Genomic DNA, 26,653 nt, shown 5'->3' on the forward strand with positions numbered 1-26,653 from the left:
GTAGAACGTAGAACATTTCCTTTATAGACTATATTATGCCAATTGAGCCAGATGTTCCCCGAGACCATGGTCCCCACAGCCCTCAGCCCAGCAGTTCAGTCTCTCAGGGACCTTGGATGTGTCTGTGGAGCTACCCTGGCTTTATTTTACCTTCCTTCCTGAAGGATATTTTTACCGCACATAGAATTTGGGGTTGACAGTTGCTTTCTTTTATCACTTTAAAAATATTGTGCCGCTTCCTTCTGACCTCTGTGGCTTCGGATGAGAAAGCTGCAGTCATTCAGATTGTTTCCCCATAGGTAATGCCTCATTTTTCACTGATTGCTATGAAGATTATTATCATTATTTTGTCTCAGTTTTGAGCAGTTGGATTTTGGTATGTTTGTATATGGATGGATGTCTTTGAGATTGTACTGTTCCGGGTTTTCCGAACTTCTGGAATCTGTAGTTTTTTGCCTTTTGCCACACTTAGGACATTTTCAGCCATTATGTCTTTAAAAAAATTTTTTTTAAACATTTCTCCTTTGCTTCTGGGACTCTGATGACATTAACGTTAGACCTTTTGTTACTGTCTCACAGGCCGTTGAAGCTGTGTTCACTTTTCTTCAATCTTATTGTCCAGATTGGATAATTTCTATTGATCTATTCTTCAAATTTGCTTATCCTTTTCTCTGGCATCTTCATTCTTCCTTTGAGCCTCTTGTGAGGTTCTTTTTTTTATTTCGGTTACTGCATTTTTCAGTTCTGAAACTTTCTTTTGGTTCTTCTTTATGTCGTGGTTCCTGAGACTTTTTTTTCCCATCTGTTTCAATAGCATTTGTGATTGTGTGCTAGAGTATTTGTTGTGTGGTAGCTGCTTTAACTTCAGGTAATTCCAGCGACTCTGCCATCTTGACCTTGGCGTTTCTTAATTTTCTTTTCCTGAGCAAGTTGACATTTCCCTGATTCTTCATATAGCAAGTAATTTTGTATTATATCCTACACATTTTGAATATTATGTATGAGCCTGTGGGTCTTATTTCAATCCTATATAGAATGTTTTTATTTTTGTTTTAACAGGCAAATGATCTGATTGGGTCTGGCCACAAGTTCCTACCAGGTCTCTGTGGGCTGTGGCTCCAGTAGTTTTCAAAGCCTCTACAGCGCTATTCAGATTGGTCCAATGTGTGGCCTTCCCAGTGGTTAGCTTGGGACCTGGGCAGTACTCTGTCTGTGAATTCAGTTCTCCAAGTCTTGTGGTATGCTGGTTAGGATCAGACTCATGTACAAGTAGTCCCTGGGTTACAAACAAGATTTGCTCAGGAGTGTGTCTTTAAGTTGAATTCGTAGGTAAGTCAGAACAGGTGCATACGGTTCTTATTTAGCCTTACTTTAGTGGTGGCATAGTGGTTAAGAGTTAAGAGCTCGGCTGCTAACCAAAAGGTTGACAGTTCGAATCCACCAGGCGCTCCTTGGAAACCCATGTTCTATAGGGTCGCTATGAGTCGGAATTAGCTGCATAGTAACGAGTCGAGTTTGGTTTTTTTTTAAGCACAAGAAAAAGCTCAAAGCCTTTTCAATGATTTAAAAGCTGCATTGCAGCAAGTGCAGGTGACTGTGATAAAGAATTTGTGCACGTGGAGATTGGTCCAGTCATTTCCAAGTGAGGGCAAATTTACATAACATTGAAGAGCAAAGTGAAGCCGTCACTAAGTTGGGCTTTCATAACCTGGGAACTTAGGGTATCCTTAGGTGGGGATCAGCCTAGGAGCTCATAAACAACTTAATGGGGTTGCTTTCCTAAGCTCTGTCTTCTCTTTGATCTCCTGGGTACTTTCTGGTTCCCTGGGGCTCAGAGGAGGAAAAATAGGTTAAATCACCGCCAGTTGGTGAGAGAATTTTGGTCTCCTTCCCCAGTTGGCCTGCTATGATTGATTTACTTTTCAGAATCTGAAAATAGCTACTACATTCATCGTGTCCAGGTGTTATAGCTGTGTTCAGTAGGAGAGACAGGCGGGTGTGATGAACATATCTGACCTAGAATCAGAAACCCCACGTGTCAGCCTTAACATCACAAAAAGAGACACAGTCAGATGTTATTGCCTTCTGATACGATGCAACAGGAGCACACATCACTACTATGAGGTATTTTTGCCAAAAACATCCAACCTGAATCTGATTAAGCTTCTAAATCTAACCACCAGTTTACAGAAAATTCAGGGGCAGAGGGACATGTTAAATAACCCCTTGGAGATAGATCTGGAATGCGGAAAATTCTTCAGTATCCAGTTTTATTCATAAATACATCTTTAAAAAAAGTAGAAACGGGAGAAACCTATAGACTGAAAGAGACTAAGAGATAAATCAGCCAAATGCAATATGTGCACTTTATTTGAATCCTGATAAACGCAAGCCAGCTATTAAATTTTTGGGGGGTGATAATTGGGAAAATTTGAATTGTGGTTGAATGTTTGATGATATTAAGGCATTATTTTACCCTACCTACTCAAACTGTATGCTGAGCAAATAATCAGAGAAGCTGGACTACATGAAGAAGGGCGTCATGGGATCAGGATTGGAGGAAGACTCATAGCAATCTGCAGCATGCACACAACCTTGCCTGCCAGAAGCGATGAGGGCTTGAAGCACTTACTGATGATCAAACACTACAGCCTTCAGTATGGATTACATCTCAACATAAAGAAAACAAAAATCCTCATGCAACTGGACCAATAAGCAACAAGACAAACGAAGAAAAGTTTGAAGTTGTCAAGGATTTCATGTTACTTGGATTCACAGTTAACGTCCATGGAAGCAGCAGTCAAGAAATCAGACGACGTATTGCATTGAGCAAATCTGTTGCAGAAGACCTCTTTAAAGTGCTAAAAAAGCAAAGATACCACTTTGAGAACTAAGGTGTGCCCTACCCAAACCATGGTATTTTTAATCGCCTCGTATGTATGCAAAAGCTGGACAGTGAATAAGAAAGACTGAAGAAGAATTGATGCCTTCGAATTATGGTGTTGGTGAAGACTATTGAATATACCATGAACTGTCAGAAGAATGAACAAATCCGTTCTGGAAGAAGTACAGTGTCATGGATTGAATTGTGTCCCCCAAAAATATCTGACAACTTGGCTGAGCTATGAATCCCAGTATTGTGTGACTGCCCACCATTTTGTTAGCTGATGTGATTTTCCGATGTGTTATAAATCCTGTCTCTCTGATGTTGATGAGACGGGATTAGCGGCAGTTATGTAAATGAGGCAGGACTCATCTACAAGATTGGATTGTGTCTTGAGCCAGTCTCTTTTGAGATATAAAAGAAGCTAGCAGAGAGACAGGGGAACCTCATACCACCAAGAAAGATGCACTGAGAGCATAGCGCCTCCTTTGGACCTGGGACCCCTATGCTAAGAAACTCCTTCAACCAGGGGAAGATTGATGACTAGGACCTTCCTCCAGAGCCAACAGAGATAGAAAGCCTTCCCCTGGAGCCAGCACCCTGAGTCTGGACTTCCAACCTCCTAAACTGTGAGAGAATATACTTCTGTTGGTTAAAGCCATCCACTTGTGGTATTTCTGTTATAATAGCACTAGATAACTAAGACATAAAACCAGAATGTTCCTGAGAAGTGAGGATGTCGGCACTTTGTCTCATATACTTTGGACATGTTATTAGAAGGGACCAGTCCCTGGAGAAGGACATTATGCTTGGTAAGGTAGAGGGTTAGCAAAAAAGTGGAAGACCCTCAACGAGATGGATTGACACAGTGGCTGCAACAGTGGGCTTAAACATAGCAACGATTGTGAGGATGTTGCAGGACTAGACAGCTTTTCCTTCTGTTATACATAGGGTCGTATGAGTTGGAACTGACTTGACAGCCCCTAACAACAACAATAGCAATCTTTACAGGAGCAGATCACCAGGTCTTTCCTCCTGTGGAGAGGCTAGTGGGTTCCAAAACACTGACCTTTCAGTTAACAGCCGAACACTTAACCATTGTGCCACAGGGCTCTTTTTATACTGAAATATATAGAGTTGAAATTACATGATGTCTGGAATTGTGCTTCAAGCCAGTCCAGGTAGGGAAGGAGGTGGTTGAGAAGGGGTATAGTTGAAGTAAAATTGTTAGAGAGTTGATCATTATTAAAGTCAAGTGCCAGGGCTTATTATACCAGCCTCTATTTTTATATATGTTTGAAATAATAAAAAGGTAAAGATAAATCAGTAAAAAATAAAGATGTGGTTCTCTTGGGTGATATCTCAACTTTAACAGATGACTGGAGTGTGTTACTTTAAAAGACTTTGGGTCTACAGAAGTGTGTTTTCCCAGCTTGCACATGCATCTTGCATGTAAGAGTGAGGATAAACGAGAACCCAGTCTATCTTTTTAGAAGATGGCCTAGCTGGGGTTTTGCCTTTTCACTTTTCTTCCTTTCTCCTTTTGTCTGTATTTGGACTTCTTCCGTTTCCCTTGTGCCCAGACATTTGTCAGAAGCTGATGGTGAAACCCTGTACGGCTCTGGCCTCATCCTCATTCAGTGAGGAATTGAAATGGCAGAGTGGTCTGGGCAACTACAGTGGAAACTGGATTCAAGCTGAGTATCTTCTGCTATTTTTTTTCAGTGTATGGGTGTAGTTGTGCCCAGAAAAACCACTGTGTCTTGTACTCTGTCTCTTCCACTACTGACAAATTCTTGCCTGCTGGCCCAAGCATGGCTGAATTGTCTAGCCAGCATAACGGTGTTTTTCCTTCATGGAGCCCCCCAGTGCTAGGATATTTCTGCTACTATTCATGTCCACCCTGCTTTGATTCTACATTTTCTCCTCACTCCTCAGCCGAACCTTCAGTTGTAGCCACAAGGAACTATGCCTTATATCTCATGGGCTGGGTGAGCTGGGAGTCACAGGGGAGACATTTCCCTCCCACTGCTCTAGCCACTGTGTCATCAAGGTTTCCTTAAAGTCGCATTGTCTGACCCGCTTCCTTAGGGAAGTGCTACTGGTTTGCCAGAGCTGGGCTGGGTCATTCTTGGAGCTCCCTCCCATGCCATCCTGGGCCTTCCCCAAACATATGCCACCTAGTGAGAGAAGCTTGCCCTGTCCACCCTATAAAAAGGAAATCCTCTCCTCCCCACTCTCTTCTCTCTGTCTCCTTCCCCTGCTTTATCCTCCCCAGCACTTACTACCACTTTTTGTTTGCTTATTTTGTGTCTTCTCTGGTACGCTGTGATGGCCATGAGGTGGTATTTTTGTGTGGTTCACAACTGTGTTTCCAGTGCCAAATAATATTATCAGGCTTAGACGTGGCATGTGATCAATATATCTTAAACAAATAGCACTTATCACACTGTGTCATAATTGCATATTGACTTGTGTGTCTCTCCCAGAAGAACATAAGCCCTGTTAGAGCAGGACTAGTTTTATTTTATCTCCAGTGCCTCATAGAGTGTTTTATTTAAAGGAAATAGACCATAAATGTCTACATGAATGAATCAAGTAACTGTCGTCAAAACGCCCGTTGCTGTAGAGTCAATTCCAACTCATAGTGACCCTGTAGGACAAAGTAGAAGTGCCCCATAGGGTTTCTAAGGAGTGCCTGGTGGACTCGAACTGCTAGCCTTTTGGTTAGCAGCCGAGCTCTTAACCACTGTGCCACCAGGACTCTGAGTCAACCAAAAGGTTAAAGAAGGAAGACAGGTAGCCAGCCACGGGCAATCAGGCTATATTCTTAATTCGTGAATGTCTTGATCCTCTATGAGTTCATATGTATACCAAGAAGGTGTCCTGAGACCTTCCACTGTTGACATTATCCCAGCTGCTGCCTTCCTTCAGACACTCATCCTCCTTCTACAGTCTCAGTGCCAGACAGCATGTGAGAAGCTGCAAGGGATTGAGAGATGGGTCAGACACAGATCTTCGCATCCATTGTGGAGATTATATTCAAGCAAGGGAGACAAAAATACTCATGCAGAAATAATTACAATATGGGGTTGATAGTGGGTGTACTATGGGAATCAGTCAGTGATGGGAGAGGTTAATTCCCTCTGGGTTCATCGGTGGGGGTTGTTGGAGGAGATGGGCCTGGGGGGGTTATGATTCAAAAGTTGTTAGCAGTCCAAGTTGCCATATTAAGCCAAGGACCCAAGAGAGGTACATGAACTGTTCAGGGCATAAGAAACCACTCGGCTGATAACTTACCTAGTACTTACTGTATGATTGACATGTTTATGTATGCTTTACATGTATGATTTTATTTTAGGTAGATAGTACCTAAATGGAGACACAGAGATACTAAATAATTTGCCTAGGTTACTAAGTGGCAAAGTTGGAATACCAACTGTGCCCCCTCCTCCCAGATATTTTCATAAGTGTGCTACTAGTTTTTTTCTTTTTACAGCAACATGTAAAAAAAATTAGCATAGCATGCTTATGAAAATCCCTGGGGGGGGGCTCAGTTGGCAAAAAACAACAAGAACAACATATAACGCGCCTTATTTGCATAAAATACGGTATACTCATACGTTCTCTCGGTAATAGTAAAGCATTTATTGACACCTCCTATGGGCTACATAAGTCCCTGGGTGGCACAGATGGTTAGGCACTCAACTACTACCCAAAAGTTTGGCTAGCTGAACCCACCCAGAGGCTCCTCAGGAGACAGGTTTGGCAATCTGCTTCTGAAAGGTTGCAGCCTTGAAAAAAAACCCTATGGAGTAGTTCTATTCTGCAACACATGGAGTTGCCATGAGTCAGAATCAACTTGGTGGCAGCTAACAACAGCAACACGGGCCGCATGTTATTCTCCGTGCTTTGCATATATGATCTCATTTAATTCTCACAAAATCTTACAAAGTTGACACTATTTATATCCCCATTTTACAGATGAGAGAGCCGAAGTTTACAGATGTTAAAATAATCCACCCAACATCACATAGGTAGCAAGTGGTAGAGCTGAGATTTGAACCCCAGCATACTCCATACTCTCACTCCTAGCGATTACATAGGAGTTCTTCTATAAACAGTGAAATGTGGGCTTGGAGGAATTGTAGTCTGGAGCCAGGTCATTGAAAGGTAAGAAGTGAGGATTGTATTTTATGCTCAGTGAGGACCCGTTTATGCTGAATGAGTACAGGGTGAGGAGGGGGAGGCCGGGGCTGGGGGAGCTGAGAGATGGTGGTGGTACCTTTAATAGAAGGGAGCTCACAGGAAGAAGAGGAGGTTGGGGAGCAGAGGAGAGCCTGTCAATTTCAGATGTGCAGCGTTAGAGGTAAGAGAGGCATTCAGGCAGAGGTATCCAGGAGGCATCCGAGAAAGATGCTTACTGCTGGAGGGAACGTTCGGGGAGCCGTCAGCACGGACATGGTCATTGAAGCCGCGAAATTGGACTTTTTCGCAGGCATGGGTGTTAGACAGGAAGTTGTCATGCCTAGGAAGCCTTTACAAAGGGGGAAGAAGCAAATTGGCATCAGTATTTGAATTAGAGTTCTGCCACTGGCCCAGAGCTGAATCCTTAGAGCCTGGGGAAAGGACAGTATTTGCCTCCTGCCTGCTTGCCCAGAGGGGCAGCCCTTTTCCCTCCAGCAGACATGGTAGAAGTTCTAGTTATAGCACATGGTTGTGCATGGGCCACATTCTTTCTCAGTGGGCCAAGAACTGATAAGGAAGGAAGCCAGGACCCCATCGCCTTGTTGAACAGCAAAAGAAAGGCAAAAATTTGCAGCTGGCTGCAAGCAAGCTGCGTTTTCTCTGTAAAGGTTAGGGCTGCGAGCGTTTTCCAAGCCACAAAGGGAGCGGTACTCCTTAAGGGGGTAGAGTCTTTGCAGGGAGAGCATACTTAGTGTCCCTGGCCCGTCTGTCCTGGAGCAGAGGAAGTCTTGGTGCAGCTCCATCTTGCCTGGTTTCCAAGAAGCCTGGGCTGGGAAGACAAGGAAAGCCATGAGGTTAGGTTGCTAGGCGGCAAGGAAGCCAGTGGTAACCCCCGAGGTGCGGAAGAGCAGATGGGGGCTGAGGGGCAGGTGAGGAGTTTCTGGTTTTGTCAAGAACCCTTAGAGGTAGAAGAGGATTTGACTTCGCAAACTTTAAATGAATCAAAGGAGACATTTCATCAATCCTGCTGGAAACAGATTGCTTCATTTCCTGTCATGAAGCTGGCCAGTTGCTGTTGGGTGACCACAGTGTTCCTTGGTCCTTTCCTTTAGATGTGGTTGAAATAAATGCCACCAGCATAATTAACCACTAAGCGATTACCTTAACTCATTCCTCTGTCCCTCTGGCAGGGAGATACAAGTTCTCTTTCCTGGGTATTGTGGGTTGGAAAACAGATCGTTAGAACCCTGTGTTTCTTGTGGTAATGGTAACCAAGGAGCTTTTGAACCTATAATTGAGTTTTTGAAGCTAACTCTGAAGACAATTTTCTCTATCCCTATTGAAATAAATATTGTAAAATACAGTGCTTCTTTCCCTAGTTAATTGAGTAAAAAAATAAAATTTTCAAGGACTGGTAAGCCTTAACAAGGACAAAGAAAACATACGTTTGGAGTACATTAAACATTGCTAACTCTTCACCTGTCTGTGAGTTTGTCATGCTGTGGTGGCTTGTGTGTTGCTATGATGCTGGAAGCTTATTTCGAATACTGGCAGGGTCACCCATGGTGGACAGGTTTCAGCAGAGCTTCCAGACTAAGACAAACTAGGAAGAAAGGCCTGGTGATCTACTTCCAAAAATTAGCAAATGAAAACCCTATAGATCATAACAGAATATTGCCCGATGTAGTGTTGAAAGATGGGCCCTTTAGGGTGGAAGGCACTCAAAATACACAGTGGCTGCAACCGTGGGCCCAAATATGCCGACCATCACGAAGATGACACAGGACTGGACAACATTTTGTTTCATTAAGTTGTACATAGAGTCGCCATGAGTTGGAGCTGACTTGAGGGCAACTAACAACAACAAATATTGCTAAAAGAGACCGAGACATAACTTCATGACAGGTGCTTCCTGGTCTGTTTATGAGTTCTTCCCTGAGCATGTCCTGTTAGCAGGGCCTTGACATAGCCCTGTGACTTGACCACTGACCACCAGAGCCTATATAGGTTTGGCCCACCACAGCCCCATGTTCATATGATCTGAAATTTGGCTGAGCCGAGTAAATATCTGGCAGAGGTCCAGGAAGAAAATTAGTAGTACAACTTCAAATGCTTAGGGTCTTTGGGAGAGATAAGCCATTCTGGCCAGGTGAGCCTGCCTGCTAACTGCAAATTTATGCCTTTGGGAACCATTCGTGCAGGAATCTCTCTGGGATATATTGCATCTTGCCTTAATCAGTGTTTAATTTTCTTGTTGACAGTTCAGGGTCGTTGTTAGGAGCACTAATTTTAGATTGCGCTATAATGCAGGGTTGCCTTTGTGTCCTTTTTAGAACTTTCTAGTCTCTTTTTAAACTATCCTAGACAGCTGTGCTCTTGGAAGTCTTCAGGTAGTTTAAAAAAAAAAAAAAGAAAAAATCATAGCCTTTCTGCTCCTTCCATAGCCTTCAGCTTTTATTTCTTGCTGCCGACTGCCGTCTACAGTTTGGCAAGCAGAATCCCCTCTTCCTCCTAATTTGCTGTGTCCTTGGGAACTGGAATACAAAGCTTGCTGGAATTGACATAAACCAAGAATCAATAGACCCTGAGGGAGGTGAATGCTTGAGGAAGCTCCTGGCATTCAAGGGCATGAACATTGTGACATGTATTTTAATGGTTTGGAGGCCTTTTTTCTGGCTTGCTGCTTATTTGGGGTGTGTTACTCTAACGCCCTCTGCATTTGTTTCTCCTGCTCTACCTGGGAGGAAGGGAGCACATTGTTTTATGAGGAGGCATTGACAAGGAGGACTTCCAGGTGAGACTGCTTGTAAGTTTATGCATCTGTGAGCAACTGTACACTGGAATGTGAGAAATACTGAAACAGGTGTTTGTGGGCCAGAGAAAATTGTGTGGAAAACGAAAGTGAGTAATCATTAAAATTTCTGCCAGACTAGACTCTTAAAAAGGAGCTCTGGTGGTGCAGTGGTTAAGCGCTCAACTGGTAACCTTAAGGTCGGTGGTTTGAACCCACCAGTGGCTCCTTGGGAGAAAGCTGTGGCAGTCTGCTTCTGTAAAGATTATAGCCTAGGAATCCTGTCTTAGTCATCTAGTGCTGCTATAACGGAAATACCACAAGTGGATGGCTTTAACCAACAGAAATTTATTCTCTCACAGTCCAGTAGGCTAGAAGTCTGAATTCAAGGCGTCAGCTCCAGGGGAAGGCTTTCTGTCTCTGTTGGCTCTGGAGGAAGGTCCTTGTCATCAGTCTTCACATGGTCTGGGAGCATCTCAGCGCAGGACCTCAGGTCCAAAGGACACACTCTGCTCCCGGCACTGCTTTCTTGGTAGTATGAGATCCCCCTGTCTCTCTGATCGCTCCTCTCTTTTATATCTTGCAAGACACTGGCTTAAGATACTATCTAATCTTGTAGACCTCATCAATATAACTGCTACTAACCCATCTCATTACACCATAATGATAGGATTTACAACACATAGGAAAATTATGTCACTCACAAAATGGAGGACAACCACACAAAACTGGGAATCATGGCCTAACCAAGTTGACGCATAATTTGGGGGGACACAGTTCAATCCGTGACAAAACCCTATGAGGCACTTCTACTCTGTCCTATAGGGTCGTTGAGCTGGAATTGACTCAACGGCATACAACAACAGACTCTTAAATTTTTTTAGCGAAATCATTCAAACATAATGAAAAGAAAATAAAACAAATACCTATGTTCCCAACATCCTGTTTTAGCAAATATTACCAGGTTGCCTTATTTGCTTCAAATTTTTAAAATAATAATAATACATCACCAGATTAATTAGAAGTCTAAATTATATACCAAATATAATTAGATCTCTCAGATCCTGTCCTTCCGCCTTCTCTCTAGGGGCATCTATGGTCCTGAACCTGGTGGTGTTTATTCCTGTGCATGTTTTTATTCTTTCAGTATATATTTTTGTATCCATCAGTAATATATATCTTTCATTTGCATGCTTTTAAACCTCATATAAATGATATAGCATTATACATATTCTTTTTTAACTTGCTTTTCTCACTCAATATTGTATTTGTAGGATTTATCCGTCTTGACTCTAGTTCATTGATTTTTCACTGCTAGAGTAGGGATTGGCAAATTTCCACCCGGCGGCGAAATTTGCCCCACCATTTGTTTTCGTAAATAAAGTCTTATTGGAATATAGCCATGCCCTTTGTTTACTATTGTTTATTGCTGCTTTGTACAACAAGAGCAGAGTTGAGTAGGTGGAACAAAGAATTGGAATGGCTTGCAAAGCCTCAAATACTTACCTTCTGGCTCTTAACAGAAAATTTGCTCCTGCTGTAGAGTATCCCATTGTAAAAATAAATAAATAAATGGCCCAGTGGTTAAGTGCTACAGCTGCTAACCAAAAGGATGACAGTTCGAATCTACCAGCCGCCTCTTGTAAACCCTATGGGGCAGTTCTACTCTGTCCTGAGTCGGAATCAATTCAACGGCCACAGGTATCCCATTGTAAAAAAAAAAAAAATTTCAGTTGCTGTTGAGTCTCAAGTCAACTCTGACTCATGACGACCGCGTGTGTGTCAGAGAACTGTGCTCCACAGAGTTTTCAGTGGCTGGTTTTTCAGAAGTAGATGGGCAGACCATTCGCCCGATGCGACTCTGGATGGACTCAAACCGCCACCCTTTCGGTTAGCAGCCAAGTGTGTTAACCATTTGTACCACCCAGGGACTCCAATAATATAATAAATTGTATCTGTTCTTCTGTGGGTGGACATTGGGGTTGTTTCTCATTTTTTAATTTTACAAATTGTGTTTCAGTAATCAATTTTGTACATGTTTCCTTGTGTACTTTTTCAAGGGTCTCTCTAGAGCAGTGAGTCCCTGGGTGGTAAAAATGGTTAAGAAGCTCAGCTGCTAACTGAATCTACCCAGAGGCTCCTTGGAAGAAAAGCCTGATGATCTCCTCTTGAAAAATGAGCCATGTGTATCCACTCTGATACACATGGAGTTGCCATGAGTGGAAATTTATGGCAACTGGTTTTTGGTATCTAGAGTATATAGGTGGAAGTAAAATTGCTGGGTTATAAGATCTATGCACCTTAAACTTCACTAGATATTAAACTTTACTAGATATTACTAAATAGGTTCAAAGTGGATTTACCAATTTGTACTCCCACTAGTAGTCCACGACACTTCCTCTATTTCCACACCTTGCCAACAACTTGGCATTTTAAGACCTTAAGTGTGGTGAACCTGATGCTTGTAACATACTGCTTCATTACCTGTGAAATTAAAAATATTTTCTCAGTATTTATTGACCATTTACCGTTCCTTTTACATGAATTCCCTGACCACATCCTTTGCCCTAGTTCCTTGTCTTTTTCCTTTTGATTTGTGGAGTTTTTTTTTTTTTTTTTAAATATAAACTGGCTACTAGTCCTTTGTTGGTTATATGTATTAAAACCAGCCTGTGGCTTGGTTTTTAATGTCTGGAGTTTTTATCTGAGCTGTGTTTTAAGGTACAGTTCAACTTAGTTAGTCTTGACAGAATATATAGGTGCATTTACATGTATGTATATATGTTTGCATGCACACACGTATGGCTTTTTATTCTTGGGAAAACTTGTGAAGTTGAAAGGGTCTAAGGCTGAAGAAAAAGCACGCACATGGCAGCAATCTCAGCAAGGCTGATCCAACACAGCCTACCCCACCAGGGTGTTCACAAAAGCTCCCTACCACCCATCTTGGAACAATTAGAGTGCCTGCCCAAGGCTGTCAGTTTGAGTGAGTTGATTGTTAATGACGCTTTGGCTGTGTAGACGTGACCCAAGAGAGGTCCTTTGGAAGCTGGTGGCCACCATGGTGGGAGGATGATGGGCTTAAGGTTTGGAGGGCTGCCTTGGACAGAAAATGAACGTGATTTGTGGTTTTGGGTTTCATCGTTTTGGTTTTGGCTGAAGTCAGGCCTTGGTTTCAGCTTGATCAAGTTGAGCCATTCTTTATTGCCCACAGCAATTTAAATAATTGAAACTTCCATTTGCAGACCAGACTGCTTTTGTTTGACTTTACACTAGTCTATTATCCTCAAAACTGAGATGGCTGACTTCCACATCCCTCTCCCTCCTCTGACCCTTCAAATCCAACTCCCTGAACTGAATAATTTTTGAAAAACCACCAGTCCTTTGGGTTTACATGTGGTTGTTGTTCACTGCCATTGAGTTGGCCCTCGACTCATAGCGACCCCGTGCACAACAGAACAGAACACTTCCTGGTCCTATGCCACCCCCATGATGAGTTACAGGTCAGATGGATTTCCACTGGGTGATTTTTGGAAGTAGATCACCAGGCCTTTCTTTCTAGTTCATCTCTGTCTGGAAGCTCTGCTGAAACCTGTTTAGTATTGTAGCAACACAGGATGGTGGCTGCACATGAGGTGTGTTGACCTGGAATCAAACCTGGATCTCGTGCATGGATTTTGAGAATTCTACCGCTGAATCCCCAATGCCTCTTTGGAATTATATAGCCTTGTGACGTTTACAAAGTCCTGCAGCCATGTTTTCTGCGTATCTTAACAGTACTCAGTGAAAGGTCCTGGGTTGATGTGTTATAACTGCTACCTTGTAGTTGAGGAAAACCAAGAGATACATGAGCTGACTTGCCCCGTGCTAGACGTGGTGCCCCTTCTCTGGTGTTTTTCCCACCACATGTAATGCAGGCGAGGGCTCAGTTCCTTGCCTGAGATCCAGAATGGCTCCTCTTTATCCAGAGCCAATATTGCTCCTTGAGGGAGGCCCTGGCCCTGTGGGACCAAGGTAGACGGAACCAGCAAATCTTGTCTGACATTCCCCGGACCAGTACTATATACCACACTCTATACTCCACAGTTTCTCACATCTCATCTGATTTGATTTAACAGAGCAGGCTTCCTGGACTTGTGACTAGTGTAGTCACACAGGGCCATGTGCTTAGAGGGGCCCCATGCTTGGTTTTATCCTCTGCCGTTGCTATCTTGATTTTTTTAATAACTTTTGAACAACAGTCTCTGCATTTTCAGTTTGCGCTGGACCCTACAAACTGTGTAGCTGGTCCTGTCCACTGAGAAAGAGACCAAGGCTCAGAGAGGCAAAGATTACACAGGAAATAAGTAGCAGAGCCAGAATAGGAGTTTCTTTTTTGCTTTCCTGCTTCATTTATTGGTATCAGAACTCTGAAATGAGCCTTGTTTGAATTGCACTGCAAGGATTGGGAAAGCAAGGTAAAATGTACTGTAGAAATATTGGTTTTCATGTAAAGATTTGCTCATGTGTTGTTAAGTAGTTTTGTGTCGCCCTCAGACTGGCCAGTTACCACTCTTTTCCTTGAAGGAAAGGACCATATATACTGTTTGTCCTGAAATCCCTGAAAGTGCCTAGAACAGGGAGTCTCACATGGAAGCCACTCAGGAAGTGGCCACTAACTAACTAGGTTAATGGGATTCTTTGATTGCAAAGAAGAAATCAAGACCACTGAGTTAACCTTGGTGATCCATAAGATATATGAGGAATTAAGAGCCTGGTGCGTAGTTAAGGAACTGGAAGGATTCTGTGTGGCTCTTGGGCTAGATCATGTCATCATTTCCTTGGTGAAGGAGGTTCATGGATCCCCAACTCAGCTTACTCTTTCTGACTTTGCTTTTTCTTTGTGTGCCTTACATCTTCTGTGATCAACCATTCACCTGTTCAGTCTTCCGGGGGAGGGGGGTCCTTGAGGCTCACTTTTTGCCCCAGACCTCTCCAAGGCTGCTGGCCAGCCTAGAGGCTGACTGCTGAGGATGAGACATTGACCTCTGGCCATGCTGGTGTAGTTACATGGCACCAGCATGGTGGTTTGGGAAAAGGAACCTTTAGAATGAGACAGAATAAGTCTTGCCTGTCCCAGTCAGTGGCTGGCCAGTCTCCCAGGATGAGGTTTGAGTATGCCACCTTGGAAGATGAGCTCCTGAGCGGGACACACCCCCTGGCTAGGGAGGCTCCTATGTCCCAAGGGAACTTGCTGGCCTCCTTTTTGATCTCCCTTGTTTTCCCTTCACAGCAGCAAACCCCCTGCTTTGCTCCACCGCCCGCTTCCACTGCAAGAACGGCCTCTGCATTGACAAGAGCTTCATTTGCGATGGGCAAAACAACTGTCAAGACAACAGCGACGAGGAAAGCTGTGAAAGTTCTCAAGGTAGGAGCCTCTCAAGCTCTAAAAAATCATCACAGCCCTTCATCAAGGTAACACTGAAGAAAACGCTGACAGGAAGAAAGCAACACCTATATCCACCACCCACTACAAACAGCTATGTTCATTTTTGCCCGTTTTCTCACAGCCTTTGTACACGTGGGGGCATGTGTCTGCATGGTTTTAACTATTATGCACTTAGCATTTTGCCTTCTGTGTTTTCCATGTATTATACATCATATACATTTTCCTTCCCAATTGTAGGTTGCTGCAGCTGCCTTACATTCTGTTGTGTTGCTATACTGGTGGTTGTCTAAATCGTTGCTTTGCACGGGGGCATCTAGAATCCTTCTTTTCACTGAACTCTTTCTTTAGGATAAATCCCACAGAGTGGGAACAGCTGCGTGGTTCACAGCTACACCTCGCCATACAGCTGTTTAAGCGTTTGCCTTTTTAAGTTTGTAGCATGGCTAGCATTGTCTGCGCATGTCAGTCTTACTGTACTGTCACCGGCATTCAGCGGTGGTCTGTTTTGTTTTTGCTAACTTAGCAGTTGTAGAATGATAGCTCCCCAAATGCTTTAATTCGCGTTTCTCTGATTAGGAGTGAAGTCGAACATTTCCCCCACATGCTTGTTTAGGACTGTCCCCTCTTGCGTGAATTGCCCGGTGATGTCAGGGCTCTTGATTTCAGTGCTGTTTATTGAAGCTGAAGGTTGCAGCTGAGGGATGGAAAAGTGAGCTTTGTTGAGGAGCCTTGGGAAAGATAGAGTGTGTGGGGTAAGGTTATATCTTCCCCTGTTAAACTGATCAGATACGTTTCCTTGCTCACATCATGTATTCCTTCAGTGATGAGGAAAAAACACAAAAATTTAAAAATGTACATTGATTTTAAGGCATCCTAAAAATATATATATTTCTAATGTAGTAAACTGGTGTCATCGCTATGCAATGTATACATTTTTCATGTTATTGTGTGTTGGTAGCGTTCATTTGTTTTGACTATTACTCATATTTCATCGTGTGACTAAACCACAGTTTATAAATTTGATAAAAATGTCAAAAGAAAAGCAAAGAGAATGATGGTGAACTTGTATGTGGGGAGGTAAATGGATGGGAGAAGTTCCATATAATTAGATGTTGGTTAATTTCAAGGTCCTAGTATTTATTTTGGGGGAGTTTTGTTATATTATTAAAAATGAATTAATGAGTGAACAGATAGGTCATGAATAGGCCGCTGGTGAGAGTAGGTCGCAGTCCTAGTCAGTGTTCTCTGGAGGTACGGAACCAGTGATTTATATACATATGTATGTACATATCTGACTTTGATTCCAATTCATGGCCACCCCATGTGAGTTAGAGTAGAACCATGCTCCGTAGTTTTCAATGGCTGATTTTTCAGAAGTAGATTGCCAGGCCTTTCTTCCAAGGTGCCACTGGGTGAACTTGAACCTTTCAGGTAGCAGCTAAGTGTGTTAACCATTTGTACCACCCAGGAAAGAAAGAAAGAAGGAAGGGAGGGAAGGAAGGAGGGTTGGGAAAGTAGAAGAAAGAAAGGGAGGGGAGGGTAAGGGAAGGGAGAGAAGGGGAGAGAGACGAGAAGAAGCACTTGTCTTGTGAAATCATAAGTAAAGATCCATGAAAACCTAGAAGCTGGGCCGGTAGAGATGAGGAGATTTGGGAGTGAGGGGAGGAAGACAGTACATATTACTGGGGCCAGCATCTAGAAGAGTTTCCTGGGCCCCTTTTGTACAGATCAATGCTAGATAAATGTCAGCCATCATTTTAGGCATTTTACTTTCATTTTCCTATTTAATCCTCACGAAATCCTTATGTGAATGTTATCACCCCCCATTTTCTAGAAGAAGAACCTGAGAAACACAGAGTGTTCCTTGGCCAAGGCCCCACAGCTAGTAAGTGATGGAGTCAGAATAGGAATCCAGGTTATCTGACGTACAGACTAATTCCTTCATCACCCCATTATACTGCCATCCGGTTATCACTAAACTGGGACCAAGAACTCCAGGTGGTCGGTCCAACTCTTAACCCCTGTGAGCTCGTGGAGGTCGTTAAGTATGAAGACTGACATATTTTCTCTGTCTTTGTGCTCAAGTTTTTCTTTTAGTAAAGAAAAAAGAAAGAGAAAATATGGATGGTTGCCTACCTTCTCGCTTCATGAGGAATACTGGGAAGTTAACTCTTCTGAAGAAGCCACCAATGCCAGGATAGCTAATTGAGCATTTTGGCAGTTGGGGTGCCGTTTCTTTATCTTGCTTGCTGTATCCTGGCGATAAGGCCTGAGGAGAATTTGGAAAGCTGGCCGTGAATTTGGCACACGACCAGAAGCTAATAGTGATGGCACGTGTGTGTGTCTTCACATTGGGCTTTTGTGTCAGTGGGTGGCTAATGGGGTACCTCCCATGCACCCAGCCCTCTGCTGCCTATTGGAGGTATAGAAGCCATCTTTGTCCCCAAGAAGTCATATTCAGACAGGCTACAGACATCACCCTAGCCGTACACTAAGTTCAACAGTAGAAACATGAACAAGAGGGTACAACTCTGCCAGAGAGTGGTCAGAGTGAGAAAGCAAAGTGAGTCGAGGCTCTAAGGCAGATGTGAAAGGGCTTGGTGCCTTCAGGGAATGGTAAAAAGCTGAGGGAGAATCCTCTTGGTGGGCAGAGGTGCTGGTTGGCCAGCTGTCTGGGCTTGGTGGAGCCGTGCTAAGGAGCCTTATGCACAATGGTTAAGCACTGGGCTGTCAACTGAAAGGTTGGCAATTTAAACCCATCCAGCAACTCCACAGGAGAAGAGACCTGGCAACCTGCTTCTGTAAAGATTACAGCCTAGAAGACCCTGTGGGGCAGTTCCACTCTGTCCTATGGAGTCTCCATGAGTTGGAATCCATTCAACAGCACACAACAACAGAGCCATGTTTGCTTCTTGGGACAACTCCCAGGCTATATTTTAATATTTATTTTCTGTACTCCATATAAAAGCCTCATCAACTCTGTCTCCACAGCAGCCCCGGAACTGGAGTCAGTAGAGTCAGAAACTCTCCAAGTTGCCTGAAAGCCATGACCAAGCCCATCAACTTCTCCATTCTCTGATCACCTTAGGATAGTCAGTTGCAGTTGGTCTTTTATGCTCCAGTCTAATGCCCCAGGCAACCTAATTAGGCAGTGACTGACAGAGAGCTGGAGCCTGGATTTACAGTGAATAGATAAAAGGCTATTGGCACAGAGGATTAGGGACAGTGATTGCTTCTTGCCCTGTCCTCCTAAGCCCTGAAAGTTTAGGGAACCAGGGATGAGGGTCCTTGTGGCTGCTGGGCAGTAAAGAAAAAAAAAATCTGTTGCCCTCAAGCCAGTTCCAACTCATAGCAACCCTATTGGACAAAGTAGAGCTGCCTCATAGGGCTTCCAAGGAGCAGCTGTTGGATTCTAACTGCCGACCTTTTGGTTAGCCGTAGCTCTTAACCACCGCGTCACCTGGGCTCTGGCTGCTGAGTAAACGGGCCAACAATTCATGCCACTAATGTTCAGTTGGTGGCTTCCATGGCTCCACCCATGGTGACCAGATGCATGGTACGGTCCCTTGAGGGAACTGTCCTTTATCTGCTGCTGAAATTTAGAGTTTGGAGTCTTTCACATCCCACCCCTCCCACCACGTATGGACTCTGTGGTAGATTGCATTCCGTTCCCCATTCTTCACTCCCTCCCTCTGCCCTGTTGTGACCGGGCAGAGTGGCCAGCATAAATTTCCCTGTCCTGTAGCTTCTGGGTTTGCTGTGGCCAGTGGAATGTTAGCCAACGTGATGAGAACAGAGGCGTGAAATGGGCTTGCTCCCTTGGGCTTCGTCTCTTGCTTTCCAGTGACCTGCCAGAAGAGCCTGCCCGGGGAGATACTGGCCAAGGAGAATATGGCACCAGAACCTAACCCACAACCTGGGGTCAATCCCAGCTGAGGCTAGCAGCTCTACAGCCCACCTGCAGAGCCCAGAGGATGGCATCAGAAAGTATTTGAAGCTAGAATCGCCAAAATTTGCTGATAAACTGGATGAGAGTGGCAAGGGGTAGAAAATAACCCACAGCAAATCAGCGTGGGGATACTAGTTTTGTGAAACTGGAGAACATACTGTATCATTTTCTAGGTGTGCTTGCTTTCTGCCCTGCCTCATGCCTCCCCCCACCCCCCCCCCGCCCCGCCCCAAGTAGCCTGGGTAATTGAGAGTAAAAGGAGCTCATGGTTTTGGAAGAAACCTTTGCTTTCTGTTGGAAAATAGATCCGGGGGGCTGAGCAGCCAAAGTTAATTTCTAGGGAAATTATGGAGGGTGTGAGCTGAGAGAAGTGCTAGTTTTTAAAGAATGAATGAAAAAGAGCTTTATATTAAAAAAAAGAAAGAAAGAAAGAAAAGGTCTGGGTTTAGGGGGTCCAACCCAAAATGTCACAACCTAGAATTTGATGGGTGGTCTAGGTGATCAGTATTTACCATGAAGCTTATGGACAACATGCGATGTCTAGATTTTCTGTATGGGGGCCCTAGAAAAGATTCATCACCCTTAAATAATTCATTTAGCTTAAGAGCTTGGCTGCTCACCAAAAGGTCGGCAGTTCAAATCCACCAGCTGCTCTTTGGAAACCCTATGAGGCAGTTCTGCTCTGTCCCATAGGGTCACTATGAGTCGGATTTGACTTGATGGCAACGGGTTTGGTTTACTTAGATTAAAACTGCTGGAGGGAAGTTTAGCAGGAGGAATGTGGAAGCCTTTTTTCTGCTTTTAAGAGTTTGAAAGTGCAGCTGGGCTGGCAAAGGCAGAAGTGCTGACTTCAGTCGTGGAAACAGGATGAGGTTGCAAGAGGTTGATTGCTGCCTTTCTGTACCTGTGAGGTTTTCTTCTTAGCAATTGAGTGTTTGCATTGCGGAGACTTCTTTTTCTTGAAGCACTGCAGCAGGAGTTTGAAAATTTCTAAAACATCCCTCATTTAGAAGCAAGTCAGAATGATTCTGTACCCATTCAGGACAGTAATTGCTTCCTGGTCTAGTAGCTACCCGGGTAATCTTCAGAGTTGTTTTTTTAGTCTCTCCCATCCCTGCCCTGTATGCGTCTTCTTCTCTTCACTTTTGTGGCCCCTGCCGCCATCCTTCCGGCCTGGCCACCTGGCAAAGCAGGCCTCCTCCAGAGGTAGATGGACCAAGTTTCAGGAACATGGGGTCCAGTGCGGGGCTCGATGGCTCTCTAGAAGTCTCCTCTGCCAGTTTACTGAGTAGGGGCTGCCGTGTTGTGCTACTTGACCTGCAGAGGACACTGATACCGCCATTGGTCGCTTGTGACCCCCACCTGCCCCTAACACAGACACCCTTTTACTCTCTAGAGTCTTCCTAATATGTGATTATATACAAATCATTTATAGAACATCTAGTAGTGCCCAGCACCACAAAGTACTGAAAGAAATACAAAGATATATCAGATCAAAGTTGCTCACAGTCTTGCCAGGGAGAGACATAATCCCCTATAGATAATGGCCTTAAAGTGTGATAAATGCCCCAATAGAGAAATAAGCAGCACGCTGTGGGAGCAGGGGGAAGGCAAGGAATGACCAGTTTTCCTAAGGGAATATGGTAAGGCTTCAGAGAAGTGAAATCCCTGCTCAGTCTTTAAGGATAAATAAAAATATACCCAGTAACAAGCTTGGGGCTGGGCTTCTAGCCAGAGGGAAGAGCACATTCAAAGACAGAGATTCAGGATGGCTGGAGCAAATTGTGCGTTTGGAACGGGAATGAGGGAGAGAAAAAGCTGTGAGGGTGGGTTGAGGCTGGCTTATGGAGGCCTGCCTCTTCCTTGCATGCTTCAATTGGAAAATGGGTCCAGAGATGGAAAACCAGGTGAAATGAGATGTTCAGCCCTGGTGAAGAGATTCGTTGGACGGGCTTGTTGTCATTGGGAACGGGGAGGATTCAGATTATACAGGTTTTATTGAGCTGTGCTATCCCGCTGACTGGAGAAATCTCATTGAGACTTGGGAATACTGTAGCAGAGGCTGGGGAATAGTGGATCTTCTGAATTCCCCCTGGCAAGAATAGTATTGGAGGGTAGATGCCCGGGGCTGGATGATCCCCCCTCTTCCCACTAGTGGCTTAAAGAGTCTTCTTGGGATATGCAATCCAGTAAATCCTTCTTGCTTTTTTTTTTTTTTTTTTTGCTCCACTTTGGCTACCCTCCAGTTCTATGGTCTATAAAAAGTGGAAATGTGCTATAATGCTGCAAAGATGGCAGTTCCTGCCCCATCCACCAAATGCTCCCAGCACTCCTTTCTCAGTCCCTCCTCGTTTCTCCCTGGAAACTCAGGAGGCCATCAGTCTGGTCAGTCACTGGTTCTGGAAAACCACAGAGTGATACCCAAGTTCTCCTTCCATGAGCTCTCTTCCCTGTAGTCTTGTGCCCCTTGTAATTTGTGTTCCATTGAAATTTGCATCACAGGTCAGGTTTTAAAATGCCTCCTTTGTGTAGAGCACACTGCAAGGTGCTTTGAGATGTCGAAAGAATTCCTCGGAGCTGCTCCATTCTCTGGAGCCCTGGTGGTGCAATGGTTGAAAGCTCAGACTGCTAACCAAAAGGTGAGCAGTTTGAATCCACCAGCCACTCCTTGGAAACCCTGTGGGGCAGTTCTACTCTGACCTATAGGGTCACTGTGAGTCGGAATCAATGCGATGGCAACAGGTTTGGTTTTGTTTTTTGGCTCCATTCTCTAGTAGCTTATTTTCCAGTTGAAGACAATGACCAGAAATACACAACTAACAATTTGACCAGTATTACTAACTTGAGAACTGTCGCATAAAATTTAGCGTTCGAAAATACAACTTTAATTTACCACATATTAGGGTGTCAGGGTATGTTAGATATGTAGTATTAGCCATCCTGCCCTCAGCTCCTTCCAGACCATGTACTCCATTTGCTATCATTAGAAGTGTCAACCCTCCTGTCAAAACAGCATGGGGGCAGAGTCCAACCGACTGTAACTTCCCAAGGGGGAAGGAGAACCAAGATCAGCAGCGCAAGGCTGACTCCGATGAGGTGGAGGCCAGACGAGCCTCCTTTCTCCACCATCTTTACCAATTCTGACACCAGCCATCCCTCCCATGGCACCCTCTACTTGTTGGTGGGGTTTGATAATTCATTACAATGGCCACACGGAATTCACAGACCATACTCATGATCATGGGGTTTATTAGGGAAGTAACAGGTTACAATTCAGGCTCAGGAACACTCCAGGATACAATTCTTCCATCAGGACAGCCTCTTCCCAGCTGTGCTTGAAGTCACACATCTCCCTGGCCCTCAGTCTCTGCCTAAAGGCACTCAGCTTTCTGGCTCCATGGGCCAGAAAGCCTACTGCACCATCTCCGTGAGTCTCTCCTTCCTCAGTGGGGGTATGCTCTTCTCTTTCCCACCTCTGGGGTGGCTCATTTCAAGCCCCACAGGATGCCAAAACTGACCAGTCCCCTTGGTGGACCACAATTACCCTATCACACCTGTTAAAAACCAGTTATTGTTGATTGCAACTCATAGCAGCTCTATAGGACAGAGTAGAACTGCCCCATGGAGTTTCCAAGGAGCACCTGGTGGATTCGAACTGCCAGCCATTTGGTTAACAGCTGTAGCTCTTAACCACTACACCATCAGGGTTTCCACCCTGTCACACAGTCCTGCCCCGTTGCCTAGGTGGGAGTTACAAGACCATGGCTAGAAAGGCCACACAAAAAGCAGTCCATTACACTGTACCTCCACCGTCCAAGACAGCTTCTGGCTACCTCAACCACTGTGTTAGTTCGTACAGCTGCCATAACAAAATACCACAAACTGGATTGCATAAAACCACAGAAATTTATTCTCCCGCAGTTCTGAGGCTACAAGTTCCAATCGGTATTGACTGTGCTGATTCCTTCTGAGGGCTTTGAGAAAGAAACTCTTCCATGCCTTTCTTCTAGCTCCTAGTGGCTCCAGGCATTGCTTAGCTTGTAGCTGCAGCTTCACATTGTTACCCTTCCTCTGTTTCCCTGTCTCTGTATTTCTCCTCTTTTACAAGGACACCAGTCATATAGGATTAGGACTTACCCCACTTCAGAATGACCTCATGTTAACCTGGTAACATCTACAAAGACCCTATTTGCAAAGTCACAATCACAGGTAACAGGGTTAGGACTTTAGTAGATCTTTTTGGAGTCACAGTTCAATCTATAACAACCACTGTTGACTGAACCTGGGATGGCCCCTGACCCAGGGGTAATCACTTCACTGGCTTGAAGTGAATCAGAATGTCTCTCTCAAAAAAATACACTCAGGGCTGAATTGGCCTTCAAAGACTGAGCAAAATCATCAAGCAGGGATGGGTCACAGCCACATGGAAGCCACCTTCGGGAAGGACAGAATTCATACATAGAGGATGCTGGTCTGCCTAGAGGAGCAGCACCCCAGAGAGAGGTGGAGAGAGTTTTTGCTTTCGTTCTGACTGGCTTCCCCAATCCCAGCTGTAGTTCCCATGAGGCCCAGTGTCACTGTCTTTCCGTGAGACCTCAGAGTCCTCGAGTAAACCGTCACCTTCATTTGAACTGACTCCAGTGGATTGCAAGCTATATCATCTCTTGAAAGATGCCAGAATCATTTGTGGGAGACTGAGAGTACATTCATGTACTTCAGAAAAGGGGGGACTGGGAAGACAGGGAAAAGGCACAAAAAAAGACAGATGTGTGCAAATCGTTTGGATGTCTGTAGGATCTACCCTATTTTTATGCAAATAATGCATGCCTATGTTTGTTTGACAATCGCACCCACCCCCGTGAGGTATTTTTTTTGTAAGTGTGCTATGCTAAGTTTTTGTGTGTGTGTGTGTGTGTGTGTGTGTTTGTTTTTTTACAGCAACATGTAAAAAAAATCAGCATACTGGTGCTTATGAAAATACCTCTACAGGGGGAGGGCACAGTTGGCAAACAAACACAGAAGGCATGTGTTATTTGTGTAAAATTATGATAGTTTCTGGGATTTCTTCTGTGATTCTTTCTAACATTAGGTTCTTAATCTGTGAGATTTAAGGCAATCCAGGAACTTTGTGTTGGTTAAGGTATAGGCTAAGCTGCTGTAACAAACAACCCCCAGTTACCAGTTGCCATCGTGTTGATGCTGGCTTATGGGGATCCCTGTGTGTCAGAGTAGATTGTGCTCTACAGGATTTTCAAGGGCTGAGTTTTTAGAAGTAGATCACCAGGGCTTTCTTCTGAGCAATCTCTGGGTGGACTTGAACCTCCAGCCTTTCAGTTAGTAGCTGAGCATGTTAACTGTTTGCACCATCCAGGGTCTCCTGTGCCGTAATGTTATTATTGTTGTTAGGTGCTGTTGAGTTGGTTCCAACTCAAAGCGACCATTTGTACAACAGACAGAAACACCGCCTGGTCCTGTGCCATCCTCACAATCGTTATGCTTGAGTCCTTTGTTGTAGCCACTGCATCAGTCCATCTCATTGAAGGGTATTCCTCTTTTTTGCTGACCCTCTAAGTTACCAAACATGGTGTCCTTCTCCAGGGATGGTCCTTCCTGTTAACATGTCTGATGTATGTGAGATGAAGTTTTGCCATCCTTGCTTCTAAGGAGCATTCTGGTCGTACTTCTTCCAAGACAGATCTCTACGTTCTTCTGGCAATCCAAAGTATCTTCAATATTCTTCACCAACACCATAATTCAAACGCATCAATACTTCGATCTTCCTTATTCATTGTCCAGCTTTCGCATGCAAATGAGGTGACTGTGAATACCATGGCTTGGGTAAGGCACACCTTAGTCCTCAAACTAACATCTCTGCTTTTTAACACTTATAAGAGGTCTTTTGCAGCAGATTTGCTCAGTATAATACGTCGTTTGATTTCTTGACTGCTGCTTCCATGGGCATTGATTGTGGTGGCTTAAATAAGGTGTGAAGGTCATAGCTTAAATAAGATGATGTCTCTCTCATGTAATAACCCAGGGATGAGCAATGTAAGCCAACAGGAGCTCTGCCCTCCTTAGCATGTGGCTCTCAAGGCTGTGCCAGTAGTTCTCTATTACCCAGCCATCAGGAAGAGGGAAAGACAAGGACAGACAGCCTCAGCAGTAGGGAGATGACCCAAAAGTTGCACACCTCACTTTTACTCATAATCCAGTGGCCTTAACTTAGACATATGACCACAACCAGATGTCAGGGAGGCTGAGAAATGTTTTCCTAGTCATAGCAGGTAGCCATGTACCCAGCTGAATTAACTTGGGGGTTCATATTATGAAAAAGCAGAAAGGGAGAATGGACGGACATAGGAATATAATTACCCACGGTCTCTGCTGCAGACTCTTTTGAACTGAGCTGAGAACTCACAGGTCATCTTATGCCAGTGCAGTTCTACTCTGTTCTGTAGGGTCGCTATGAGTCGGACTCACTCGATGGCAGTGGGGGCGGGGGTGGGGGGAGCCTGTCCTGTACGTCTTCTGCGCTGACTACCAGTCAGACCACAGACTTTTAGAAGACTTATCCATGCTTTATCTGACAGGCATTAACTTCCACAGCTTGAGAGGAACACTCCATGCATGCCTGTCCTTCTTGGGCTCTTTCGAACAAAACAGATCTGAGCTAGAATTCTCTACAGTGCCAATGGGGAGAAACCTGGTTGTCAGTACCAGTTACCCACCCAGTGGGGGCGGCCCCTCTCCCCACCCCAAGTGTCTAGTTGGAGAGACACTTACTCGTTTTGTCTTTCATGGGCTCCTTTGTCATAAAACTGTTGTGAACCGTTTGAGGGCCAAGCTTTTGCCTTGATTCTGGAGCGTGATAAAGGTTATCGCTATTCTTCAGATGACAGGGGCCAGATTTAGTTTTGTTTTTTTCACAGAGGTTAGCCAGCCTAAGGTTTTGGTCGATTTGCATCTGGAGGTAATCTCCAAGGACAGCTGCTTTGTCCTTGTTAGCTGATTTTTCAGGCAGTCTTTCCTGCGTGGCACAGAGCCTCTTATAGATTTCCCCTCAAACTCTCTTTCTCTGCCAATGCTTCCTGCTTCCCTTCTGGAAATATGCTGGCTATTTGGGAGAAAGTGACTATAAGGTGCAACCTTCTCTCCGGTACACATCCCCAGAGGAAGACCCTCAATGAAATGGATTAACACAGTCACTGCAACAGTGGGCTTAAACATAGCAACGATTGTGAGGATGGCACAGGACTGGGTGGTGTTTCATTCTGTTGTACATGGGGTCATTATGATTCGGAACCAACCTGACAGCACCACCACCACAGAATCTTTCTCCCGAGGGGCAGTGGTGGTTCAGTGGTAGAATTCTTGCCTTCCGTGAGAGAGACATGGGTTCAATTCCTGGCCAGT

At 44.4% G+C, this 26,653-nt stretch overlaps 1 protein-coding gene across 3 annotated transcripts in view; it reads left to right on the forward strand.

The window, feature by feature from the left end:
• The window catches only part of LDLRAD3 (low density lipoprotein receptor class A domain containing 3), a 300,845-nt gene that overhangs the window by 136,972 nt on the left and 137,220 nt on the right, over positions 1–26,653 (forward strand). For 2 of the 3 annotated variants that reach the window (XM_049889421.1, XM_049889423.1), the window contains exon 4: positions 15,136–15,270. In XM_049889421.1, coding sequence (XP_049745378.1) covers positions 15,136–15,270 — 135 coding nt within the window. The remainder of the gene's footprint in view (positions 1–15,135; positions 15,271–26,653) is intronic. The other variant, XM_049889422.1, reaches the window with a different exon arrangement.

The sequence above is a fragment of the Elephas maximus genome, chromosome 7, assembly GCF_024166365.1.
Source record: "Elephas maximus indicus isolate mEleMax1 chromosome 7, mEleMax1 primary haplotype, whole genome shotgun sequence".
In the NCBI taxonomy this organism is placed as follows: Eukaryota; Metazoa; Chordata; class Mammalia; order Proboscidea; family Elephantidae; genus Elephas; species Elephas maximus.